Source organism: Dendropsophus ebraccatus, chromosome 12, assembly GCF_027789765.1.
Source record: "Dendropsophus ebraccatus isolate aDenEbr1 chromosome 12, aDenEbr1.pat, whole genome shotgun sequence".
In the NCBI taxonomy this organism is placed as follows: Eukaryota; Metazoa; Chordata; class Amphibia; order Anura; family Hylidae; genus Dendropsophus; species Dendropsophus ebraccatus.
In genome coordinates this window covers 77,696,716-77,722,003 of record NC_091465.1, presented here as the reverse complement: position 1 = coordinate 77,722,003, position 25,288 = coordinate 77,696,716, and the positions used below count along the sequence as shown (strand labels likewise).

General features: G+C 43.6%; 2 protein-coding genes across 2 annotated transcripts; both read left to right on the top strand.

Annotated features, from left to right (window-relative positions):
- Positions 1-14,308: 14,308 nt before the first annotated feature.
- Positions 14,309-15,420, top strand: LOC138768793 (chemerin-like receptor 1). Its single transcript, XM_069946748.1, has one exon. The coding sequence runs from the start codon at positions 14,326-14,328 to the stop codon at positions 15,418-15,420; it is 1,095 nt and encodes a 364-aa protein (XP_069802849.1). The 5' UTR covers positions 14,309-14,325.
- A 3,179-nt stretch (positions 15,421-18,599) lies between these two features.
- Positions 18,600-24,644, top strand: LOC138769270 (chemerin-like receptor 1). The gene is made up of 2 exons (XM_069947628.1): positions 18,600-18,755; positions 22,452-24,644. The coding sequence occupies exon 2, from the start codon at positions 22,474-22,476 to the stop codon at positions 23,443-23,445; it is 972 nt and encodes a 323-aa protein (XP_069803729.1). The 5' UTR covers positions 18,600-18,755; positions 22,452-22,473; the 3' UTR covers positions 23,446-24,644.
- Positions 24,645-25,288: the final 644 nt, after the last annotated feature.

Here is a 25,288-nt window from a genome sequence, read left to right as displayed (position 1 = left end):
CAGTGGATCATAGTGCAACCAAGCCAGCGAACTCCATTGATTCTTTCTTGACCTGCTCAGGGAACCTTGAGAGGTTAGCTATACTCAGTCGTTCAATCCTGTGACTTGTACTACCCAACCTGACACTCCATGGGCTCTTCAGGCAAAAGTTGGTCTTTCTTCTTCTCAATCCTAATCTTGAGTACAAGATTCTACAAGCAGGTCAATAAAACAAAGTACACATTGCCCCGGCAGAGTTCTGCACTAGTAGACAGCCCTTTAGCCTTCCTCCACTGAAGTAACACCTACTACAAACACCACAAGCACGCCATGCCTTCATGCCAGTCATGCCTTCTGTGTTGTCCAGTCAAGTAAAGTATTCTCTTTGTTAAGTGCTGAACTCGGGGCTTATTTTGCACCGCACCTGCATTTGCATCCACAGACCAGGTTACTGCATATATACATGTAGCTATAACAATGGAGGCTTGTAATTCTATGTGTAATTCTATCTCAGTCCTAAGTCCAGGCCACAGAAGTCTCTGCAAAGACTCATAAGGTTGAGCTAAGAAAAATATGTTGTTGTTGGTTTTGCAGCTCGGACAGGGGTGCTGCTATTTTTGCTAGATCATAGCGGTGTTTTTCTAATTCTGGATATCATTTTTAACACAGGAAATTCTGATTTCTATCTTGACAACTCACTGCTCACACTCCAGCTCTACACCACTTGTTTTATGCCAGCATGAGGACTTGATCGTATGATCGTATCTTGAGACTGAAAAAGTGGGTACTAGCCTGTAGTCCCCAACATGCAAGTTGCATACCAGTTATTCAGTTTGCAACTCCTTGTGTAAAGAGGACGTGTATATGTGGCAGCCTGGAAACATGTGACAAGAAGGTACAGCAGGATGGTGGTTTTCTGGGTGGAATACTGGTAAAAGTAGTAGTATTGCCTTGTCCAGTCATGGCCAGTCATGGTGGCTGGGCTCTTTTCTCCTGCCCATGCTTCTTGGGTTGGACTTGTGGATTATGGTAGTAGTATTTCACTGGAGCACTCCCAGTGTGTATATTTTCTGGCTTGTATAAGGTACGGGGCCTTGAGATAACATAAAACAAGTAAAGTCACGGTTACATTGTAAATAGTTGGATGAACATTCCCCCCCCCCCCCCCCCCCCCCCCTAACGAAGGCACAAAATCCTTAAAGGGAACCTGTCACCCGGCATTCCGGCGCAGAGCCCACCTGACTCCCCGGTGGAGCCCCGGATACTTATCCTTTCCTGGAAGTCCCACTCTTGGACCCAGTCCCGAGACGGAGATATTGTCGTCGGCAGCCGTGCGCGCGCTCACCAGAGATGAGTCTGACGGCCATAGAGAATGACGGCTCCAGTAATTCTCTATGGGCATCAGACTCATCTCTGGTATTTAGCATACAGCACACACTCAGCTTCGGGCGCCTATATCTCCGTCCCTGGACCGGGTACAGGAGTGGGACTTCCAGGAAAGGGTAAGTATCTGACTAACATGTTCCTAAAGGGAGGGCTGGGTTCTAGCTTCCTCCTAGAAGATTGTAGTCAGTTGGACACCTCACAGTTACTGCTTTACTTACTTTTCAGGATCTTCAAGTACGATTTTCCTTGCCTAAAGGAGAATTTTATAAATATTTATGAAGTAGGCATATAATCGACTATCTCCCATTCAACTTCATATGGAGGGGATGGTCTTGGGTCTTTATTCTACTTGGTCAAATGGACTAAGACCATTTTATCAATAATTGGACAATCACTCCTAAGGTTCGAAATCCCATGCTTGTAGAATGTGGGAGAGGGAAATACAAATAAATATTAACATCTCAGATTGGGCATTTGCTATTCGCATTATCTACAAATCTCTAAAATGTAGCTCACATATTAAATCAGCCATCAAAACTATACTGAGATGGTAATCTCCTACCCTATCTTTAGCTAACATGTTCCCCAAAGTTGACAGCGGATGCTGGAGACATTGTGGCCAGGTTGGTTCCCTTTTTCATACTTTATGGTCATGTTTGCATCTTGGCACATATTGGAGAGAATGTATAGAGTTTTAGCATGTATTATTTATCATATTTATATTCATCATATTTAAAATAATTGTGGCTAGATATTGGAAAAACCCTGCTACTCCACCCTAACAGGAGATGATTAATGCTATAAACACTACTTGCATATATATAAAGATGACTGCGTTGGCAAGGCTGTATTTACCTTGCAGGGGGGCAGCACCAGGGAGCAGGGGGAAGGAAACAAATTTTTATTTTTTTTTAATTTATTTTTTTAGTTTCCCACCTCCTATTCAGCTAGTAAAACTAGGGGGGGATATGGTGGTATTGGTCAGGTCTGGTATGACAGTGTTATCCAGTCACAGTATGGCGGTATTGGTCAGGTCTGGTGACGGTGTTATCCAGTCACAGTATGGTGGTATTGGTCAGGTCTGGTATGACAGTGTTATCCAGTCACAGTATGGGGGTATTGGTCAGGTCTGGTATGACAGTGTTATCCAGTCACAGTATGGCGGTATTGGTAAGGTCTGGTGTGGCAGTGTTATCCAGTTACAGTATGGCGGTATTGGTAAGGTCTGGTGTGGCAGTGTTATCCAGTTACAGTATGACGCTATTCATCAGGTCTGGTGTGGCAGTGTTATCCAGTTACAGTATGGCGGTATTGGTCAGGTCTGGTATGGCAGTGTTATCCAGTCACAGTGTGGTGGTATTGGTCAGGTCTGGTATGGCAGTGTTATCCAGTCACAGTGTGGTGGTATTGGTCAGGTCTGGTATGGCAGTGTTATCCAGTCACAGTGTGGCGGTATTGGTCAGGTCTGGTGTGGTGGTGTTATCCAGTTACAGTATGACGCTATTGATCAGGTCTGGTGTGGCAGTGTTATCCAGTCACAGTGTGGTGGTATTGATCAGGTCTGGTGTGGTGGTGTTATCCAGTCACAGTGTGGCGGTATTGGTCAGGTCTGGTATGGCAGTGTTATCCAGTCACAGTGTGGTGGTATTGGTCAGGTCTGGTATGGCAGTGTTATCCAGTCACAGTGTGGCGGTATTGGTCAGGTCTGGTGTGGTGGTGTTATCCAGTTACAGTATGACGCTATTGATCAGGTCTGGTGTGGCAGTGTTATCCAGTCACAGTATGGAGGTAAAAAAAACAGTGGAGTACTCACTCAAGAGTCTCCACTGATACATTGCCCCATATAAATTTTAATATGCAAAAAAGGGTCCTGAGGACTCCTTAGCTGAGGCTCCACTTGCATATTTAATTTTATATGGGGCGATGTATCAGTGGAGACTCTTGAGAGAGTACTACACATTATTTTTTTGTCGGTGATCTCCTTGAGCTCACTGATTGCTGTGTCTTGTTAATCTGAGGTCAAGTAACTGGTGACCTCCTTCTCCCCCCTCCTTTCAGAGACTCTCATGTAAACAGCATCCCTGTCTGTCTGTCAATGCACTCTTTGATGCCAGGAGGGTTAACCACAGTAAGGTCCCAAATAAATTTAACTCAGAGGAAGCTCTTATACTGGGATATGATTATGGTACATTGTGTTACATTTGTTTGTGTACTTGGGTTAATACATTATTATTATTAGGCTCAGTTCACACAGAGCAAAACTGGTAGAATTCCTGTCTCATGTTCATACTTCAGCGTGGAGAGAGGAGGCGCGCGAGCATCCCATAGACTGTCATTATGACACGGGGGCTGGCGGGATTCCAATTCTGCCAGTTTTGCTCTGTGTAAACGGAGCCTTACTGTTGCTTCTGGGTCCAAAACACTGACAGGATGAGTGGTGGCTGTTGTTTCTCACAGCGGCTTAGCTTTCCTGATACAAAGGGGTCAATTTTACATCACAGCCGACACTATCACCACCGACATGATTTTTTGTTGGTTGTTTGCGAAGACCTTAAATTGATGGTGGAACCCGAATGTAAGGTGTATGGGGACATTTAGTCCCTTCTATCCTTTAAACACTTTATTTATTGAAACTGATAAACCTGTTCCCTCCCTTATAAGATATTGTGAGTTATATAGTTCGGAATAAAGGAAGTTCTTATTAAGTCCTAGAACAATTAACAACAATCAGATGTATTATATGAGACAGCAGAATCATTCCGCACTTACAGAGACAGAAAAAACACCAACGCAGCCACAAGCGGCAGAGCAGCTGGTACGTATATAGACGACTAATGATATAGTACGCTGCTAAAAAAATAAAGGGAACACTCAAATAACACATCCTAGATCTGAATGAATATAATATGCTCAAAGCTGAATGTGCTGAGAACAAAATAACACAAAAATCATCAATGGAAATCAAATGTATTAACCAATGGAGGCCTAGATTTGAAGTCAAACACAAAATTAAAGTAAAAAAACAAAACAAAAAACTATAGGCTGATCACTTCTTAGTACCTATGCTTTCTGGTTGATGTTTTGGTCACCTTTGAATGTTGGTGGGGCTTTCACACTTGTGGTACCATGAGATGGACTCTACAACCAGGCTCGGACTGGGCCACCGGGGGGCCGGGGAAACCCCCGGTGGGCCCCGAGCTGGAGTGGGCCCCCTGCTCCTAGGGGGGCCGGGGGCCGCACCTCCCTTTTTAACTGGAAGCGATCGCAACAATCGCTTCCAGTTAAATGTAAGCAGTGTTGTGATTGACAGGGCGGGAAGCCTACGGCTTCCCGCCCTGTCAATCACTCTTGTGACCGCAAGCAGAGATTTGCTTGCGATCACAAGAGTTACGCAAGCTCCGTTGCGAAGTCCCGGCGGCGCCATCCCTGACCTCAGTGTGCGCCGCGGCGGCTAGGACTTCCGGTTCATGCAGCGCATACCGGAAGTCCCAGCCACCGCGGCGCACACTGAGGTCAGTGATGGCGCCGGCGGGACTTCACATCGGAGCTGCTGTCAGAGAAGAGGACACCGGCGACCGACGGGGGATCGTGTGGTTAGGTGAGTTGTCTTGTGTTTTTTTTTTATTTTTTATCAGAGGGGGGAAGATAAGGGGGGGCTGTATACAGGGGAGGACAACATAGGGGGGCTGTATACAGGGGGGAGGACAACAGAAGGGGGGCTGTATACAGGGGAGGACAACATAGGGGGGCTGTATACAGGGGGGAGGACAACAGAAGGGGGGCTGTATACAAGGGGAGGACAACAGAAGGGGGGCTGTATACAGGGGAGGACAACAGAAGGGGGGCTGTATACAGGGGGAGGACAACAGAAGGGGGGCTGTATACAGGGGAGGACAACATAGGGGGGCTGTATACAGGGGAGGACAACATAAGGGGCTGTATACAGGGGGAGGACAACAGAAGGGGGGCTGTATACAGGGGAGGACAACATAGAGGGGCTGTATACAGGGGAGGACAACATAGGGGGGCTGTATACAGGGGGAGAACAACATAAGGGGCTATATACAGGGGCAGGACAACATAAGGGGGGCTGTATACAGGGGAGGACAACATAGGGGGGCTGTATACAGGGGGAGAACAACATAAGGGGCTGTATACAGGGGAGGACAACATAAGGGGGGCTGTATACAGGGGAGGACAACATAAGGGGGGCTGTATACAGGGGGGAGGACAACAGAAGGGGGGCTGTATACAAGGGGAGGACAACAGAAGGGGGGCTGTATACAGGGGGGAGGACAACAGAAGGGGGGCTGTATACAAGGGGAGGACAACAGAAGGGGGGCTGTATACAGGGGAGGACAACAGAAGGGGGGCTGTATACAGGGGGAGGACAACAGAAGGGGGGCTGTATACAAGGGGAGGACAACAGAAGGGGGGCTGTATACAAGGGGAGGACAACATAAGGGGGGCTGTATACAGGGGAGGACAACATAAGGGGGGCTGTATACAGGGGGAGAACAACATAAGGGGGGCTGTATACAGGGGGAGGACAACATAAGGGGGGCTGTATACAGGGGGGAGGACAACAGAAGGGGGGCTGTATACAAGGGGAGGACAACATAAGGGGGGCTGTATACAGGGGGGAGGACAACAGAAGGGGGGCTGTATACAAGGGGAGGACAACAGAAGGGGGGCTGTATACAGGGGAGGACAACATAAGGGGGGCTATATACAGGGGGAGGACAACATAAGGGGGGCTATATACAGGGGGAGGACAACATAAGGGGGTATATACAGGGGCAGGACAACATAAGGGGGTATGTATACAGGGGGAGGACAACATAAGGGGGTATGTATACAGGGGGAGGACAACATGAGGGGGGCTATATACAGGGGGAGGACAACATAAGGGGGGCTGTATACAGGGAAGGACAACATAAGGGGGGCTGTATACAGGGAAGGACAACATAAGGGGGGCTATATACAGGGAAGGACAATATAAGGGGCTGTATACAGGGAAGGACAATATAAGGGGGGCTATATACAGGGAAGGACAACATAAGGGGCTGTATACAGGGGGAGGACAACATAAAGGGGTCTGTATACAGGGGGGGGGACAACATAAGGGGTTATATACAGGGGCAGGACAACATAAGGGTGGTATATACAGGGGAGGACAACATAAGGGGCTTTATACAGGGGGAGAACAACATAAGGGGGGCTGTATACAGGGAAGGACAACAAAAGGGGGGCTATATACAGGGGGAGGACAACATAAGGGGGCTATATACAGGAGAAGGACAACATAAGGGGCTATATACAGGGGCAGGACAACATAAGGGGGGCTGTATACAGGGGGAGAACAACATAAGGGGGTATATACAGGGGCAGGACAACATAAGGGGGTATATACAGGGGCAGGACAACATAAGGGGGGCTGTATACAGGGAAGGACAACATAAGGGGGGCTGTATACAGGGGGAGGACAACACAAGGGGGGCTGTATACAGGGAAGGACAACATAAGGGGGGCTATATACAGGGGGGCTATATACAGGGGGAGGACAACATAAGGGGGTCTGTATACAGGGGGAGGACAACATAAGGGGGGCTATATACAGGGGGAGGACAACATAAGGGGGTCTGTATACAGGGGGAGGACAACACAAGGGGGGCTGTATACAGGGAAGGACAACATAAGGGGGGTATATACAGGGAAGGACAACATAAGGGGCTGTATACAGGGGGAGGACAACATAAGGGGCTATAAACAGGGGGAGGACAACATAAGGGGCTGTATACAGGGGGAGGACAACATAAGGGGCTGTATACAGGGGAGGACAACATAAGGGGCTGTATACAGGGGAAGGAAAACTTAAGGGGGCTATATGGGGCAAGGACAACATAAGGGGGCTATACGGGGGAATAGACAACATAAGGGGCTATATGGGGGGTAGGGATGGCCAACATAAGGGGGCTATCTATATGGGGGGATGGATAACACAAGCGGGCCAGTTATAAGGGGGATAACACAGGGAGACATCTATAAGGGACACTGGATGGGGGCAATTTATAAGGAGGACAACACTGAGGAGGCATCTATAAAGGGCACTACACAGAGGGGGACAACAATGGGGGGCATCTATAAGGTTAACTATACTGGGTGCGGTGTGTATACAATAGGCTATAGGGGGCATCTACTTTAGTGGACTACACAGAGGGGTCATCTATAAGGGGACTACACAGAGGGGGCCATATACTATAGGGCAGGAATAGGGAACCTTGGATCTCCAGCTGTTGCAGTTGTTGCAGGCATGAAGGGAGTTGTAGTTTTGCAACAGCTGGAGAGCCAAGGTTCCCTACCCCTGATAATAGGGAATGCACAGAGGTTGTCATCTACTATAAAGGGATTACACAGAGGGGGATCTCTACTATAGTAGAGGCACACAGGGACACAGGGCCATCTATATGGAGGACTGAACAAGGGGCCATCTACAAGGTGTGTGCACAATATATATATATGTATATATATATATATATATATATATATATATATATATATATATATATATGAACACACACACACACAATAGTCAGGGCTAACCACTGAGAGAAGGTGTAAAGAGGCCAATACAGATGTGCAGTTTGTAGAGAGATGAGGATGGTGACAGAGTGAGGAGCCTAATATATTTCTCTGGCAGATTCTGTGGATTCGTGGCTCGGAGAAGTTCTCATAAGGGCCCAGGGCAGATGGAGAAGTAGATGAAAAGGGAAGAACTCCGATCAGAGAAGACGTCCCCTGTGAGTCACTAAATCTATGTGCACTGTAACGTATATAGTGTAGAGCTGGGGCTACCTCTGTATGACTGTATGAGGGGATATTGATCTTTGTTCAGAGGATTTTATTCAGTAGCAGCTGGGGTGTTAGTCAGTAAATGGCGGTGTTAGTCAGTATGTGGGGGTATTATTTGTTACTTGTAATCTGGTGCGGTGTTCATTGGTCTTAGTATACCAGATTTGGTCAGTAACAATATGGTGGTGATGGTTGTGGTGTGGCGGTAATATTTCCCCCTTGTGTACTGGTAATTTTGGTCTCAGTATACAGGATTTGGTCAGTAACAGTATAGCGGTAATATGTATGGTGATACTATTTCCCTCCTGTATACTGGTTTATTGGTAATATCGGTCTTGATATACAGGATTTGGTCAGTTACTTTATAGCGGTAATATGTGTGGGGATATTTGCTCTTTATATACTGGTGTTATTGGTAGCATACAGTGTTATCATGCAAAGAAAATTGTCTTATAGCGCGATTACACCGGCCAATAATCGGTAACAAGTGCTCCTAGGAAGTCTATTCAGCCGATGATCGGCCCATGTAAAAGTGCCAGAGATTGGCTGACATGCAAGCAAATGCCCCATAGTCGGCTGATTTGATCTTTTGTGCGGCTAAGATCATTGCTGTCGGCTGCACATCTCTATATATTCCTGCCCTGCTGATTAGCAATCATTTGCAGCCCTACACTGCCCCATATCACGCCGTGTAAATGTACCTTTATTAATGTTACCATAGATAAGTGTGGTGGCAGAAGGGTGGGCCCCAAGAATGATTTCCCCTGGTGGGCCAAGGCACTCCAGTCCGACACTGTCTACAACCCACACAAGTGGCTCAGGTAGTGCAGCTCATCCAGGATGGCACATCAATGCGAGCTGTGGCAAGAAGGCTTGCTGTGTCTGTCAGCGTAGTGTCCAGAGACTGGAGGTGCTACCAAGAGACAGGCCGGTACACCAGGAGATGTGGAGGAGGTCGTAGGAGGGTAACAACCCAGCAGCAGGACCGCTACCTCCGCCTTTGTGCAAGGAGGAACAGGAGGAGCACTGCCAGAGCCCAGCAAAATGACCTCCAGCGGGCCACAAATGTTCATGTGTCTGCACAAACGGTTAGAAACCAACTCCATGCGGATGGTATGAGGGCCCAACATTCACAGATGGGGGTTGTGCTCACAGCCCAAAACCGTGCAGGACGCTTGCCATTTACCAGAGAACACCAGGATTGGCAAATTCACCACTGACGCCCTGTGCTCTTTATAGATGAATGCGGGTTCACACTGAGCACATGTGAGTCTGGAGACGCTGTAGGTACTGAGATGAGATCCTCAGACCCCTTGTGACCATATGGTGTTGCGGTTGGCCCTGGGTTTATCCTAATGCAGGACAATGCTAAACCTCATGTGGCTGGTGTGTGTAGGGAGGTCATACAGGCACAAGGAGGCCACACACAATACTCAGCCTCATTGTGACTTGTTTTAAGCACATTGCATCAAAGTTGGATCAGCCTGGAGTGTGTTTTTCCACTTTTATTTTGTGTGTGACCCCAAATCCAGGCCTCCATTGGGTAATAAATATGATTTCCATTGATGATGTTTGTGTGGTTTTGTTGTCAGCACATTTACCTTCGTACAGAACAAAGTATTTAATGAGAATATTTAATTCATTCAGATCTAGGATGTGTTATTTGAGTGACCCCTTTATTTTTTTTTGAGCAGTGTATACGTATATATAAAGATTTAGTTTTTTACATCTTGTATGTGAAAAATAGGCTGCAATAGAGTTTGTACTTTTAACGGCAATGGTAAATAGCAGACCCACAGCAAAAAGGGATTATAAATTAGTACAAGTAATCTTTACTGGCTACAACAATAACATTTAATCTGCCTTTATTTAAGGACAGTGTATGACTGGCCCACCAAAGTGCCATAAGATCCCTCAGTGGACCCTGCGGTCCATCAGTAGATGTCACAATTGGTTTTGAATTACATTACTTACGGAATCCAAACCCTTGTGTCACTCACCAATAGGACATCAAAAAGGCATTATTTTTGTTACGAGGTCTCAGGACAAAGAGGTCAGACAACAGCCCGATGCCCACAACCTAAAACCTTGTATTGAAAATATTGTAATTTTTAAAGGGGTATTCCACTGATGCGCTTTAATAAAAAAAAAACAACAAAAATTTCAATACCTCACCCATTCTCCTCTGTGCCTCCATTCCTCCGTTTCAAGTTTTTGTAGATCCAAGCCGATATTGAAGATGGTACCAGCATAGAAACTACATCTCCCAGAATACCATGCAACACTCTTCTGCTATCTAACATAGAAGCAGGAAGAGGGTGCGTGGGCATGATCGGCGATGTGGAGTAAGGCATGAACTGAGGATTCAGTGGATCACATGTCCTCTGTCTCCCTGGTTCTAAGTGATAACCCCGCCAACTGCACTGGATCATGTGTCCTCCATCTCAGAAGTGGACTGGGTTGTAAAAAGCTAATCCGGCCCAATGTAGAGGCGGACGATGTGACCCATGTCTCTGATGGAAGGGGAGACAGTGAGAAGTGCAGGAGTGAGAGTGGAATCCCTGCTACAGCTTTTTATCGTCTACAGGGGTGTGAGTCACATTGCAAATTACCAGACGGTAGGAAGTGGTGTATTCTTTCTAGTCTTACACAGTGCTCTCTGCTGCCACCTCTGTCCATGTCAGGAACTGTTCAGAGCAGGAGAGGTTTTCTATGGGGATTTACTACTGTTCCTGACATGGACAGAGGTGGCAGCAGAGAGCACTGTGTCAGACTGGAAAGAATACATCACTTCTTGCAGGACATACAGCAGCTGATAAGTACAGGAAGACTGGAGATTTTTAAATTGAAGTAAGTCACAAGTCTATATAACTTTCTGACATCAGTTGATTTGAAAGATAAAAAAAATTAGCTGGAGTTCTCCTTTAATAAAGGAAGTTCTTATAAAAAAATTAGGAGGCTGGCCATCAGATGCGTTATATAAGATAGCAGAATCTCTCATTACTCACAGAGACAGAGGAACCACCAATACCAATCACACGCAGCAGAGCAGCTGGTAGGTATATAGACATACAGTATATAGATGAAATAGAATAATAATAGATCATGATTCTGTATCATACATTTCTATGTGAGACAGGCTGCAGTAAAGATTGTACTTATTATAGAAATGCTAAATACCGGACACATAGCACAATGGGACTATGATGAACAGGACTACCACAATCACTGTTAGGGCCCTATTCCACCGGACGATTATCGTTTGCATAATCGTTAACGATTAACGATCTCAAACGACCGCTATTGCAAAAGACCTGAAAACGTTCACTCATTTCCATGGAACGATAATCGTTACTTATGATCGTAATTGCGCTCGTTTTTTCTTCGCTATTTATTCGCTAATGCGTTCGCATCTATTGCGAACGACCGAACGATGTCTTATTCAATGCGAACGATTTGCGAACGTTTTGCGAACGAGCAACGATAAAAATAGGTCCAGGTCTTATATAGCGATCAACGATTTCTCGTTCAGTCGTTAATCGTTAACTGCATTTCAACCGAATGATTATTGTTTAAATTCGAACGATTTAACGATAATCTGAACGATAATCGTCCGGTGGAATAGGGCCCTTAGTCTCCTTTTTTTCTACTACTTTAGTCTAGGTTCACACTGTGTAAAAAACAGCATTCTACAACGTTTTGCAGCTTTTATCAATTTTAATACACAGAGTTGCAAGAACTGGCCCATTGTCTTACAAGAGGATCCTCCAGTGGGTCCATGATCTCATACAATAATGAACCCCATTTGTCTATCAATGGACACCCCATTTTGAAGATCTTCTCGATGTCCTGTGTGTACAATGATAACAGTATTCTCCATTACATTTATGTGCGTCTTCATATTATTATTATTATTATTATTATTATTATTATTATAAGGAACCAACATAGGAGATGTGAAGTAGAGAAGAAAAGAGAGAGACCTTTTGTGGCCCCTTCGGCTGGGTTCACACTACGTTTTTGCAATCCGTTTTTTTTGCAAAAATGGATGAAACACTGATGGAAAAAACGGATGCATGTGTGTGTATCTGTTTTGATCTATTTTTCCTTTGAATTCCATAAAAGAAGAACGGATTAAAACGGATCCGTTTTTTTTTTTACGTACACAAAAAAGTAGTCGACATCATTTTTGTGTCCGTAAAAAACAAAAATTGATCCCTTTTGATCCGTTTTTTAAAGCGACTCTCTACCCACAATCTGACCTCCCCCCCCCCCCAAACCACTTGTACCTTCGGATAGCTGCTTTTAATCCAAGATCTGTCCTGGGTTCCGTTCGGCAGGTGATGCAGTTATTGTCCTAATAACAACTTTTAAACTTACAACCCTGTGCCCAACAGGAGTGTCTGTGCCCTAACTTTGCACCACCCTTCCGTCCCTCCTCCCCACCCTCTTCATCATTAGGAATGCCACTGGAACATTTTCTCCATGCTGAACATTTACACAGGTGCCTTAACGATCCAGCCCATGTGTCGAGCTCTCACAGCTGATGAATAGTAGGCAATCTGCCTGGAGCATTCCTAATGATGAGGAGGGTGGGGAGGAGGGACAGAGAGGGTGTGCCAGCCTAATACATACACAATATAGGCCACTCCCATAGGGCACGGGGCTGCCAGTTTAAAAGTTGTCTTTTAGAACAATAACTGCTCACCTGCCGAGCGGACTGCAGGACAGATCTTGGATTAAAAGCAGCTATCCGAAGGTACAAGTGGTTTTGGGGGGTCAGATTGTGGGTACAGAGTCGCTTTAATAGCTGAATTCAATGGAAAAACGGATCAAAACGGATGCACACACATGTATCCGTTTTTTTCCATCCGTTTTTCGCAAAAATGAATGAAAAAAACGCATTGCAAAAACTTAGTGTGATCTCAGCCGTCCCATTCTAACCAACAAATGAGATGAAAAAAGTGTAGGAAAAAAAAAGCTATTTTTTTTGGCTCATGTGGGCAAAATAATGTGAACTATTATTATGAGAGGATTTTATTTTAAAGGTTTTATTTTTGCTCCGCATTCTACATCTTTTGATCTCTTAAAAGTACAATTCAATATTTTTTGTATTGCTGTGTAATATAATTCCAGCTACTATTACTACTTGAATATGGCAGGCAGTAATACTGTATCTTATGCAGCAGTCACGGAGGCCTTCAGAAGGCTCTTGGCTGCCATGATAACTGAACAGCACCATAGTAATGTAGGTACTGACAAGGTCTCTGGCAGGGCAAACATTTGTCAGATAGCAAACTAGATGCCATTGTTGCTATATACCATGACATATAGGAAGCTTAATAACCAGCATCAGAGTGATCTCTGATACCCTTCAATGATGGCGGGTATAAGCTTACAAAACAGCTGGAATTTTTATCTTTTACATTCCGGTCTGTTCACCTTTGTCATGCCATGTGTTATCTGGGCCATGACTTTCATGGCATACATTTACATCCATTGCCATTAAGAGGTTAACTACTTCCACTAAGCATTCCCATTGATAAAATCAGGTGGGATTACTAAGGGAGGCAATGTCCAATGTTAATTTTAGGAATCCACAAGGATCGATGATTTGTGCCAGTGTTCAGTTTTAGCATATAAAAGTGACTCTTAGTTACTAAACACAAATTATATATGCAACCATGTAGAGAAAAGCAGTGGCACTCACCCCATCAAACTTTATTTGTCATCCATAGACAAACAGCAGCAGGAACAGAACAATGCACTTTTAGTAGATGCCTACTTTTGGAGCATCCCATACATTATTCTGTTCCACTGCTGTTTGTCTATGGATGACAAATAAAGTTGTTTATAAATTTATCTGATGGGGTGAGTGCCACTGCTTTCATCTACATCGTTGCAGGGTTATAGACTATTTGGTCAGTTTGTCAGAAGAGTCAGGACAGAGCGTATGCCAGTGATTCAATCCTTCATTATTGTTATAAACTGTATATGGACAATAGACACAAGTGGCCTAATAATTTGTACTGTAAGTTGTGCGTAGTGCAACTTATAAATCTAATGTTTTTATATTTTATTTTCTAGAAAATATTCCTGGCATATTTGATGCAGAAGACAAAAATAATGGAGGCTACAACACGTTTTGTTTCCTTAGAAAATGCCTCCTATCCAGAATATACAGATTATTACAATGAAAAGCATTCTGTATCTAAAAGCAATGTACAATACAGCAATCACACATCTATGATGTACAGAGACATTGGATTTATGGCGGTCTACTCAGCTCTTTGTTTACTGGGAGTCATCGGAAATGGTCTCGTCATCTGGTTCGCCATCTTCAGAATGAAGAAGAAGGTCACTGTGTTGTGGTTCCTCAGCTTGGCCGTAGCTGATTTCTCTTTTGCATTATTCAGTCCTTTAAATTTTACACAAAGATTTTTAGGAAATGTGGGATTTAACATTATGTGTAAGTTAATTGACTTCTCACTTTACATTAACATGGTTGCCAGTGTCCTCCAGATCACAGTGATCAGTATAGATCGATGCCTCTGTGTGGTGTTCCCGGTATGGTGTCACAACCAACGGAGGCCAAGATTGGCTTATATCATTGTCCTGACCATTTGGATGATAGGATTTGTTTGGTCTATGGTCAATATAATGTACTCAAGGGTGACTGAGATTAATAATAAAATGGTGTGTGCAGAAAATACAAATGAACCAGGCTTTGCCGGAAAGACAGTCTTGCAATTTGTTTTCTTTTTCCTTCTACCTTTTATCATCATTGTCTCTTGTTACATTGTGATTGTTCTGTATGTTAAAAGGAGACATATCGTTATATCTTCTCGGCCTCTTAAAACCATTGGAGCTGTTGTCGTTGCCTTCTTTATCTGTTGGTTTCCCGGTCATTTGCTTTTCCTTACTTTTATATCTGAAACAAATGTGTCTGTTTCCTATGTAGATCATTACTTATATTTTGTTGCTGTACTCCTGGTCATCCTGAATAGTTGCATTAACCCCGTCCTTTACGTCCTTATTGGTCGAGATTTCAAAGAAAAATTCTGTGGCTCCTTCCAGGCTATGCTCGAAAAAGCATTTATAGAAGACACCAAGTCAGGCTCGGTGAGACAAGAAAGGTCTACAACACTTCAAAGCTTAGATCAAGACCTAGAAGAAAAAAGTCATGGGATGAACAGAATTTAATGACGATATATTTACTGCTTGTTGGCATAATGTTTTTGCCTTTTTGCTTTGTTTTTGTTGCTAATATAACAAAAGAAAACACAACCATCTGATTTAAACCTGTCTGGAATGAATTTATATATATCCTAAGATAATAATAAGGGAAATATTATAAGGTCGGACTAGATGGACCAGGTGGTCTTTTTTGCCTTCAATCTTCCAACCAATTTTTCCAAAAATTAATTTACTTGTTCAACTCATTACCAACTAGATTTCAGAAGACCACGCCATCGAATGAGGCTTTTAGAAATATTTATATTTCCTTGTGCTTATATAACATGATTTACATTATTGTTTCTGTACAATATTATTATTCAGTTTATACTGAAAGTCTAAGGTATCATTATAAGAACAAAAGGAAATCACACCAAATATTGATTTGATTGAGACTTTGCTTCTGTTCACTCACTTTGCTTTCTGTTAATTGTTACAAAATAAACTAATAACATTTTGCATTATTTTATCCCTCACTTGCTTAAAACTTTTGCTTAGTACAGTACATATTGAATCATGGTTGATCATCCAGGTACGTGAAAATCAGTAAGATTTCTGCTGAGGGCCTGACTCGGGAACCTTGAGGTAATCACATCCATGTATGAGGTCCTCTGTAAGTAAAAGGAAGCAGATATCATGACTCAGAATGTATTGGTAAAAGAAAAAACAAAAAAACGTACAGCAACCATTTAATAATGCTTGCTATAGGGAGGAATTAACATTACATCAGCTGCTGGATTTAGGACTCCTGGATCTAAATGAACAACCACCTAATTAATTGTCCTCAAGTTCCTTCAAGCTCACCCACCATGACTTAAAGGGAACCTGTCACCCCCTGTACCGGGTCAGAGCCGGGCGACCCCCCGCTAGAGCCCCTTATACTCACCTTGTTCCCGAAGTCCCGCTTCTTCAGCCAGTTCGGGGAAGGAGATATCACCGTGGGAAGCTCGGGCCGCGCACTGCTGAGATGAGTCCGACGCCCATAGAGAATGAATGGAGCCGTCATTCTCTATGAGTGTCGGAATCATCTCAGCAGTGCGCGCCGGGCTTCCCAGGGTGATATCTCCGTCCCCGGACAAGCTGAAGAAGCGGGACTTCGGGAACAAGGTGAGTATAAGGAGCTCTAGCGGGGGTCGGTCCTCTTTAAAGGATACGCTCATATGTACTTAATCTGTTGCAGGTTTCACACTGTGCGTTTTATGTGGCCGATTTGTAAACATACCCTAATGGGGTAGATAGATCCATTGCAAGGACTGCTGGTCTTCTTAAGAACTCTTAAGAAATTGATTGAACAGTTATTCAGAGGTTGAAACCAGGCCAACTCTACTTCTATTTCCGACTCAAGAGGATATTGTGGTTTGCTGGGCAAACCACAAAGCAATTTCAGTGAATTGTGCACTTTCATTGTGATGACTGTCTTTGGAAGACTTGGCACCTTATCTTTGGCAACTTAGGGGGGGGATTTATCAAACATGGTGTAGAGTGAAACTGGCTCAGTTGCCCCTAGCAACCAATCAGTTTCCTCCTTTCATTCCTCACTGACTCTTTGGAAAATGAAAGGTGGAATCTGATTGGTTGCTAGGGGCAACTGAGCCAGTTTCACTTTACACCATGTTTGATAAATCTCCCTCTTTGGGTGCCTTCACACCTAGAGACTCCCAGTGTAAATTACGCTGCGAGTCGGGTAGGTCCTGGCAGATCATTTTCACTACATACACGTAGCGGTCTGAACGACCGCTGCGTGTATGTAATTCTGCCAGCCGCTTAACCCCTTCTGCTGCCGCCCGGCTCCTGCTCCGTTCCCGCTCTGTATACATTACCTCTCCTCGCTGCACGGGTCCCGGCATACTGCTCTCCCGCCCGGCCAATCAGTGTGTTTCCCTGCCGCAGCCACTGATTGGCCGGGCGGGAGTGCAGTACGCCGGGACCCGTGCAGCGAGGAGAGGTAATGTATACAGCGGAGTGGGACCGGGAGCCGGGCAGGAGCTGAAGGGGTTCAGGGGCTGGCAGAATTACATACACGCAGCGGTTGTTCAGACCGCTGCGTGTATGTAGTGAAAGTGATCTGCCAGGACCTACCCGACTCGCAGCGTAATTTATGCTGAGAGTCGCTAGGTGTGAAGGCACCCTTAGAGTCCTATTGCATAGCTCTACGTCACACAGTACACAAGTGCCACATGCGCTATAAGCATGGGAATAGAGCGATTTTAAGGAACATATATTTTTGTTAAAAAGGTTTTAATTTTTTTAAAGCCATCAAATAGAATAAAAGTTATACATGTTACATATCGTTGTAATCGTAACAACTTGAGGAACATGCATAACAAGTTTTACCCTAGGGCGAACAGCGTAAAAACAAAACCCCCTCAAATAAAAAAAAAATGCATTTTTTTTTTCCCGATTTCCCCACACATATATATTTTTTTTTTGGTTTCCCGGCATATTTTACGTCTGCTATATCAAAGTACAATTAGTTGCGCAAAAAATAAGGGCTGATCTGGGTCTCTAGGTGGAAAAATGCAGGCACTATGGCCTTATATACACAAGGAGGAAAAAACAAAAGCGCAAAAATGAAAACTGGCTGTGTAGACAGTGACTTTCCTTTAAGAGAAACTTTAACCCTTTATACCCTCCATTTAAGAGCGACTTTGGTACAGTACTTTAACCCCTTGCCACAATATGACGTTTGGGAAACGTCATATTATGCAGATAGTTCCTGGTACATGATGTTTCCCAAACGTCATGCTTTCCCTGCCTCCCCCCGCTGTCCCTCATGATGATCAGGCAGCAGGAGGAGGCTGTGTCACTGCTATGGTATAATGATCAGGCCCCTGCACGGAACGGCCAGTCTAATACAGCGTGTGAACGTAGCCTGAAGAGACAAGGGGTTAAGTCAGACTTGACGGATCAAGTTCACGCACTAACTCTGCTACATCAGTTCCTCTTGTGCATGTCTGTGCAAATACACATGCAGCGGACATGTGCTAACACTTATGACTGCATACAGCTCGCGAACAGCTGTTTGGATAAGTAGAAGTATACCCGGCTGCTGGCAGTCCTTAGGACCCTGTGTTTCACCTTCTACAGAGAGAGCAGTGGGAGTGATGACATCATACTTCCCGTTACACAATGATACAACCCTCAGCTATCAGACTACGCCATCCTCACAGCCGTACAAACCGTATAGCAGAGGATCCTGCCATGGGAATGTCGGCAGATCTCCTATACTGTACACTCACTGGATGTTTAGCAGCAACAAGTGCACCTTCTCCTACTGATGCAATCTGGATGAAGCTATAGAGGTAACATGGCCTGTATATAGATATATTCTTTATAGTATTATTAATGCTTGTCTGGTTATCTGTATTACATTTGTTGGACAGGAGTGTAGTTACAGCCGGAGCGGATGTAGCAGTGTCCGTAGCTTTCTCAGAAGAAGACACATGTTTTATTTTATCCATATATTTTTGGCTGCCAAAATTCTCTTTTCTGCATTCTTCATTCATTTCTCCAAACTCTAAGCAGTGAAGTAGTGTTAAAAGATCTTAAAGGGGTTCTCTGATTCAAATTTACTTGTCCCCTTCCCACAAGGGTGTCAGCATTGAGACCCTAACTGATGAAAACTTTTGGCATATCCCCCACCCCCTCCCTTTTTTTTTAATAACAGGTAATGTGACTTTTTGTAGCTACAATGTGAATTTTAATAGCTGTAACAAAGTTTAAAGGGGTTCTCCCGTGAAAAACTTCATTTCAAATCAACTGGTGTCAGGAAGTTAGATAGATTTGCAATCTACTTCTGTTTGAAAATCTCCAGTCTTCCAGTACTTATCAGCTGCTGTATGTCCAGCAGAAAATGGTGTATTCTTTCCAGTTGGACTCAATGCTCTCTGCTGCCACTTCTCTCTGTGACAGGAACTGTGCAGAGCTGGAGAGGTTTTCTATGGGGATTTGCTGCTGCTCTGGACAGTTCCTGTCTCGAACAGGTGGCAGCAGAGAGCACTGTGTCAGCCTGAAGAGAAATCACCACTTCCTGCAGGACATGCAGCAGCTGATAAGTACTGGAAGACGTGACATTTTTAAATCCAGAAGTAAATTGCAAATCTATGTAACTTTCTGACACCAGTTGACTTGAAAAAAAAGAGATTTTGCCGGATAATCCCTTAAAGTATCGAGTTGCAGCCCAAAGCAATACATTCCATTGTATACACATTGTCTTCGAGTCGCTATAATTATTCACAATGGAGTTAACAACATAGAATTTGAAAGTAGTAATGGTGGACATTCACTTTAAGCTACTAGAGGCCCTGTAGATCTAGAGTCATAGACAAGTTGACTTATTACTCATGATGCCATGATATTGTTATGATAGGCCCCATCCCTTATAATGGGCAGAGTTCTAACTACTTGTGACCAGAAGCTGTTATTACAACACATCCCTATGTGACAGCAGGAAACGGATCATTAACTTAGTTACACAATTCTTAACGAGAATCCACATAACAAAAGACACAAAAACTCCAAACAAAGTTCCATAGAAGTCATCTCACGGCTCCAACCATAGTCCTAGGATCCGGATACATCAGGAAAATTCTGGACACTTGGATAACAGGATAAGGATTCCTCATATACCTCATACTTGGGATAACACATTTTACATAGACAGCAAGAACGGGAGATCTGAATAAAGGAGAAGTTTTAGCCTTCTTAGATCTGGAAGAAACCTGATCCTATGTGACACATCTTTTCAGCGGAATGCAGCAACTATATTAGAGGGAGGGTCTGTTCACACATTCAGGTTCCTTCAGGCCATTACTGAACACACAGCCAGGAATGGAGTTAAAGGGGTTACCCAGCGAAAATCTTTTTCTTTCAAATCAACTGGTGTCAGAAAGTTATATAGATTTGTAATTTACCTCTATTTAAAAAATCTCAAGTCTTCCCATACTTATTAGCTGCTGTATGTCCTGCAGGAAATGTTGGTTTATTTTCAGTCTGACACACTGCTCTCTGCTGACATCTCTGGCCGAGACAGGAACTGCCAAAGACAGGAGAGGTTTTCTATGGGGATTCATAGAAAACCGAGATAGTGTTCCTGTCTCGGCCAGAGATGTCAGCAGAGAGCACTGTGTCAGACTGAAAATAAAACAACATTTCCTACAGGACATACAGCAGCTAATAAGTATAGGCAGACTTGAGATTTTTTAATAGAAGTAAATTACAAATCTATATAACTTTCTGACACCAGTTGATTTCAAAAAGAAAAAGATTTTTGCTGGACAACCCCTTTAAATAGAAGACAAATCTTTCCTTTGTATGTGTCCTCCATTTATCATCTATTTCGGGGTTTGTTATTGAAGATCGATATAAAAAACCTGAACATGTGAATACACTCAAAAAAGAGGCCTATAGAACCTCAGTTGTGGGTTTAAAAACATGGGAATAGCCAGATATCCCTCCAGGGAAGGAAAGCCTGTTGCCAAGGGGGTGCCTCCCAGTGGGGAGATCACCAAACCACCCTGATAGCCCCTTAAGTCCCACTCAGTTGTAAGTATTGGAACATAAATAGGGAAATCCCATGGTGGCCCCTTCTGCGTCAAAGTCTAACTCTGTTGTGAGTATTACGACATGACAAAGGTTACCAAAGCCAGATATCCATCCACACTGATGAGGGGCAATATCCCGAAACAGTTGTCTGTGGATGGATGCCTGGCTTTGGTAATCCCTTGCTGTCTCAAAATACTTGCAACTGAAATAGACTTTGACTCAGAAGGGGCCACCCTGGTATTGCCCTATTTATGTTCCAATACTCGCAACTGAGTGGGACTTAAAGAGTCACTGTCGTATTTTTTATTTTTTTTTGCAGAAATCAATAGTCCAGGCGATTTTAAGAAACTTTGTAATTGGGTTTATTAGCCAAATCTGCCATTATCTGCATGTAAAAAGCCTTTTCCCAGGTCCCCCCCTCCCTCCTCTTTTTCATCCACTCCAAAAAATCTGAAAATTGTGACTTGTTGCAGGAGTCGTACCCAGTCTGTTCCTATAGAGAAGGGAGGGGGGAGGAGGAAGGAGGGAGTTAGCCGGCAGCAGAAAGCAGATAACAGAGGATTACAGGCACAGAGCTGGGTGACAGCTGTAATCCGAGGTCAGGGAGGTCAGTGGTGACTGTCCCAGGAGATAACAGGTGAGGTATTTGTAGATTAACTCTTTGTTGACCTGTTTTGGTCTTTTGTTTAGCTCTCTCCATAGGAGAACAATGAAGACAGGGGGGAGAGCTTCAAACTGTTTTTTCATGATAAAAATGCATTTTTCGGATAATAAACCCAATTACAAAGTTTCTTAAAATCGCCTGTACTATTGATTTCTGCAAAAAAATTTTCATGACAGTGACACTTTAAGGGGTTACGTATCAGGGTGGTGTGGTGATCTCCCCACTGGGAGACACCCCTTGGAAACAGGTTTCTTTCCCTGGAGGGATATCTGGCTATTCCCGTGTTTTGAGACTCCACGGACCCCTTTTTTTGCATATTTAAATTTATAGGGGGCAATGTATCAATGGAGACTCTTGAGTGAGTACTTTGTTGGATTTTTTTTCCACTGATCCCCTTGAGCTCAGTGATTGCTCATACTCTAAGGTCATCTAGTATTAACACATTGGATACCTATGAACTACACACACATATAGTAGAATATAACACTCTCATTAGATAGACATTAGATATACCACTATTATTTGTTTTGAGTGGGTAGGTCTACTATAATATATTAACAATACCAATACGTTTCTGACCATAGAGTGTACTACACACCCCAAAAACTATCGTTTTATCACTTTAGTAATATTGGGGGCCCAATGAGCTACCATCCAACATTTAGTGAGGAGTTGTGACATGTCTTTTGAAGATATTCTTTGTATTCCTTGAAAAATTGTCAATGTCATTTGATCTTTAGTGATTCCCCATAAAACATTGTATGTCTGATCTTTATTATTTCCTCTACAGTGTATCCATTCTTATCAAGGAAATGGAGAATTATTCAAGTCCTGACAGCAACCTTGCCTGGATGGAGTATTGTAACATCACTGACAAGGAAGATGACCACAATGTCCATGTTACCACAGTCCTATCTGCTGTTGTTTGTGCCTTGGTATTCCTTTTGGGGCCTACAATAAATGGCTTCATCATGTGGATTAAAATCTTCAAGGTGGAGAAGAAGTACCGACCAATCTTATATCTTCATTTGTTCTTCTCAGGTTTTATGGTCTCTTTGATCCAACCTCTGGACATGGTCTACTTTGCTTTAGACATTCACTGGCCCTTTGGTTCCTTCCTGTGTAGACTGAACAGTGCTATATTCTACCTCTACATGTGTGTGAGTGGTCTCCTTCTCACCTTATTAAGTGTAGACTATTGCCTCGTGGTCTTCTTTCCCTTTAGCTACACCATCTATAGGACAAAGGAGTTGGCTTCTATACAAGCCATAGTCATATGGATCTTCTCTCTCGGGGTCAGCGTGCCTTACTTCCTTTATAAAAAGACATATGATTGTCAGAACTCAACTAAATGTATCTATGGCGTCTTTGAGAATGAGAAGATCCAGTACCAGTCTCTAGTGATCACCGCATTTGTTCTTGGTTTCTTCCTACCTTTCCTGATCATCATTTTGTTTCTCACCATCACGGGATTGTTTTATCACAGGAAGAACCCTTCAAGGTATACAACAGGCTTAAAGCTGATTTTCTTAATCCAGACATGCTTTGGTCTTTGTTGGCTGCCATATCACGTCTTCTCCTTTCTGTCTTCATTCCCAACTGGAGAAAATCTTCCAAATTCACTTATTGACAATGGACTAAACCTCACCAAAGCCTTGACCTTATTGACTACTTGTATATATCCTTTATTGTACGCTTTTATTTGTCCAGATTTCAAAAAAGTTTTTTGCATACAGTCTGTACTCACGGAAAAAGTATTTGGAGCTAGGAAAAACATAATCTAAGAGAACAAGTATTTTATGATTGTCCAGGTTGTGTTGACTTCTTTTCATTGTAGTTTTTGCTTTTCTATTTTTCTGGATTTTTTTTTTTTTTATTTCTGTCACCCAAGTGAAGTGTGGCTTTACAAAATTACAAAAAGTGGATACTTAACGTTTCATCTGTCCATAGTTTGTAGGTTGGGTGGCAGCTTTCCCACTTTCACTTCAATGGGACTGAATTGCAATATGGTACACAACAAATTGACGGGTATGATGATTTTTAAAATCATGGTTGATACAATGTATATGGCGAAAGGTTTAGAAAACTTTTTGGCAAACCATCACTAGTTTAACAAACTTTCAATAGTGGCATTACTGTTCCTTGACATATGACCATGGAAGTAAGAGACATCATAGAGACGTCAAGAAATGGCCATAACATCCAATGACTATAAATTAAATGTCTCTGAGATAATGTACTGTGTGTATCTTTTTAAATACCTCCTTAGCTACTTATTAGAGATGAGCAAACTTTCCAAAAGTTAGGTTCAGCAGGTTTGCAATTTTTTGGCATATTATTTGGATTTGTCCAAACCAAACCTTAAATGAACCGCACTTAAACAGCTAAAGAATTGTAGATATTTAACTGTTTTGGTGTGGTTTAGCTGTTCTTAACTCACCGTTCAGTGCTCTCTCTCCGTCTCTGGTCTTCGGTGTCCCCCGCAGCCAAAATCCCGTTCAGCCAATCAGTGACTGAGGGACAGCGCCACACCCAGTGATTGGCTACGGTGCTTTCACTCTTGAGCCACAAGTCAGTCAGTCAGTGATTGGCTGGTAGAAATCAGAGTCACATCCCACTCAGCCAATAAGTGAGTGACTGAGATGGGGCCAGTGATTGGTTGAGCAGGCTGTCACTCTCCAGACAAAACAACGGCCCACTCAGTCACTCACTTTCCGCGACGCTGTCCCATCTCGGTCAATAGGCTGGAGGTGGCTGAAGACATCAGAGACACAGCAGAGGACTCTGGGGGAGTGTGGACTCACTTCGGTAATCCCTACTACTTACCAAACTACTTCTATCTGGAATGTAAGATAAATACAGAAAAATCAAAGTTACAGTATTGAAAATCTCAAAGGAAATGTAACCAGGATGCCAACGCTGCCAGGCAACACCGCAAAAAACTGAGCAACATGTCTGTCTGATGTCTTGTATAGTGATCTAATCATACCACACATTTCCAGATATTGCTATTTCCACGCAACAAGTTCCTGCAGGTGTGTCCCGATCTCACCTAGTAATAGATCAGCGGAGGAGCTTTACGACAGCACCATAAAGTTCTTCAAGGTTTTACCTTTTTCTGTTGCCCATAGCAACCAATTATAGATCAGCTTTCATTTTTCAAACTGAAAAAAGTGAAAGCTGTGCTGTGATTGGATGCTATGGCCAGTAAGGACAGGCCCAATATTCCAGGGTGCAGTCTCACCAGAGCTGGGATCATAAACATAGTTTTCCCATTTACCATCCCTCTGGAGTCTGTCTCCGTTTGAATTTCCCGCTCTTTGCAGGTCCCTGAAGCTCCAGTTGGTGTCTTTATTTTTCTTTACTTCCTGGTTTGGGCTTTCCCATAATGCACTTTGTCTCCTGTGATGTCTAACTGACTCTGTAGAACTGTTAGATGGCTTACAGCTTGCTCAGCCAATCAGAGCTTAGCAACCTGAGTCATCTGACAAAGGGAGGCTGGCCTAACAGGTCTTAGACCCGCCTGCATCTTGATGATGTCATTGTCACAAAATGGCTGCCACAGAAAAGCCTGGGGTCAACAGTCATTAGGCAACAATGAGTTTACTTCACTTCTTGATGGGTGGT

What these genes read in the sequence shown, in the direction of transcription:
- LOC138768793 (XM_069946748.1), top strand. Translation starts at nt 14,326, where the DNA reads ATGCAGAAGACAAAAATAATGGAGGCTACAACACGTTTTGTTTCCTTA.
- LOC138769270 (XM_069947628.1), top strand. Translation starts at nt 22,474, where the DNA reads ATGGAGAATTATTCAAGTCCTGACAGCAACCTTGCCTGGATGGAGTAT.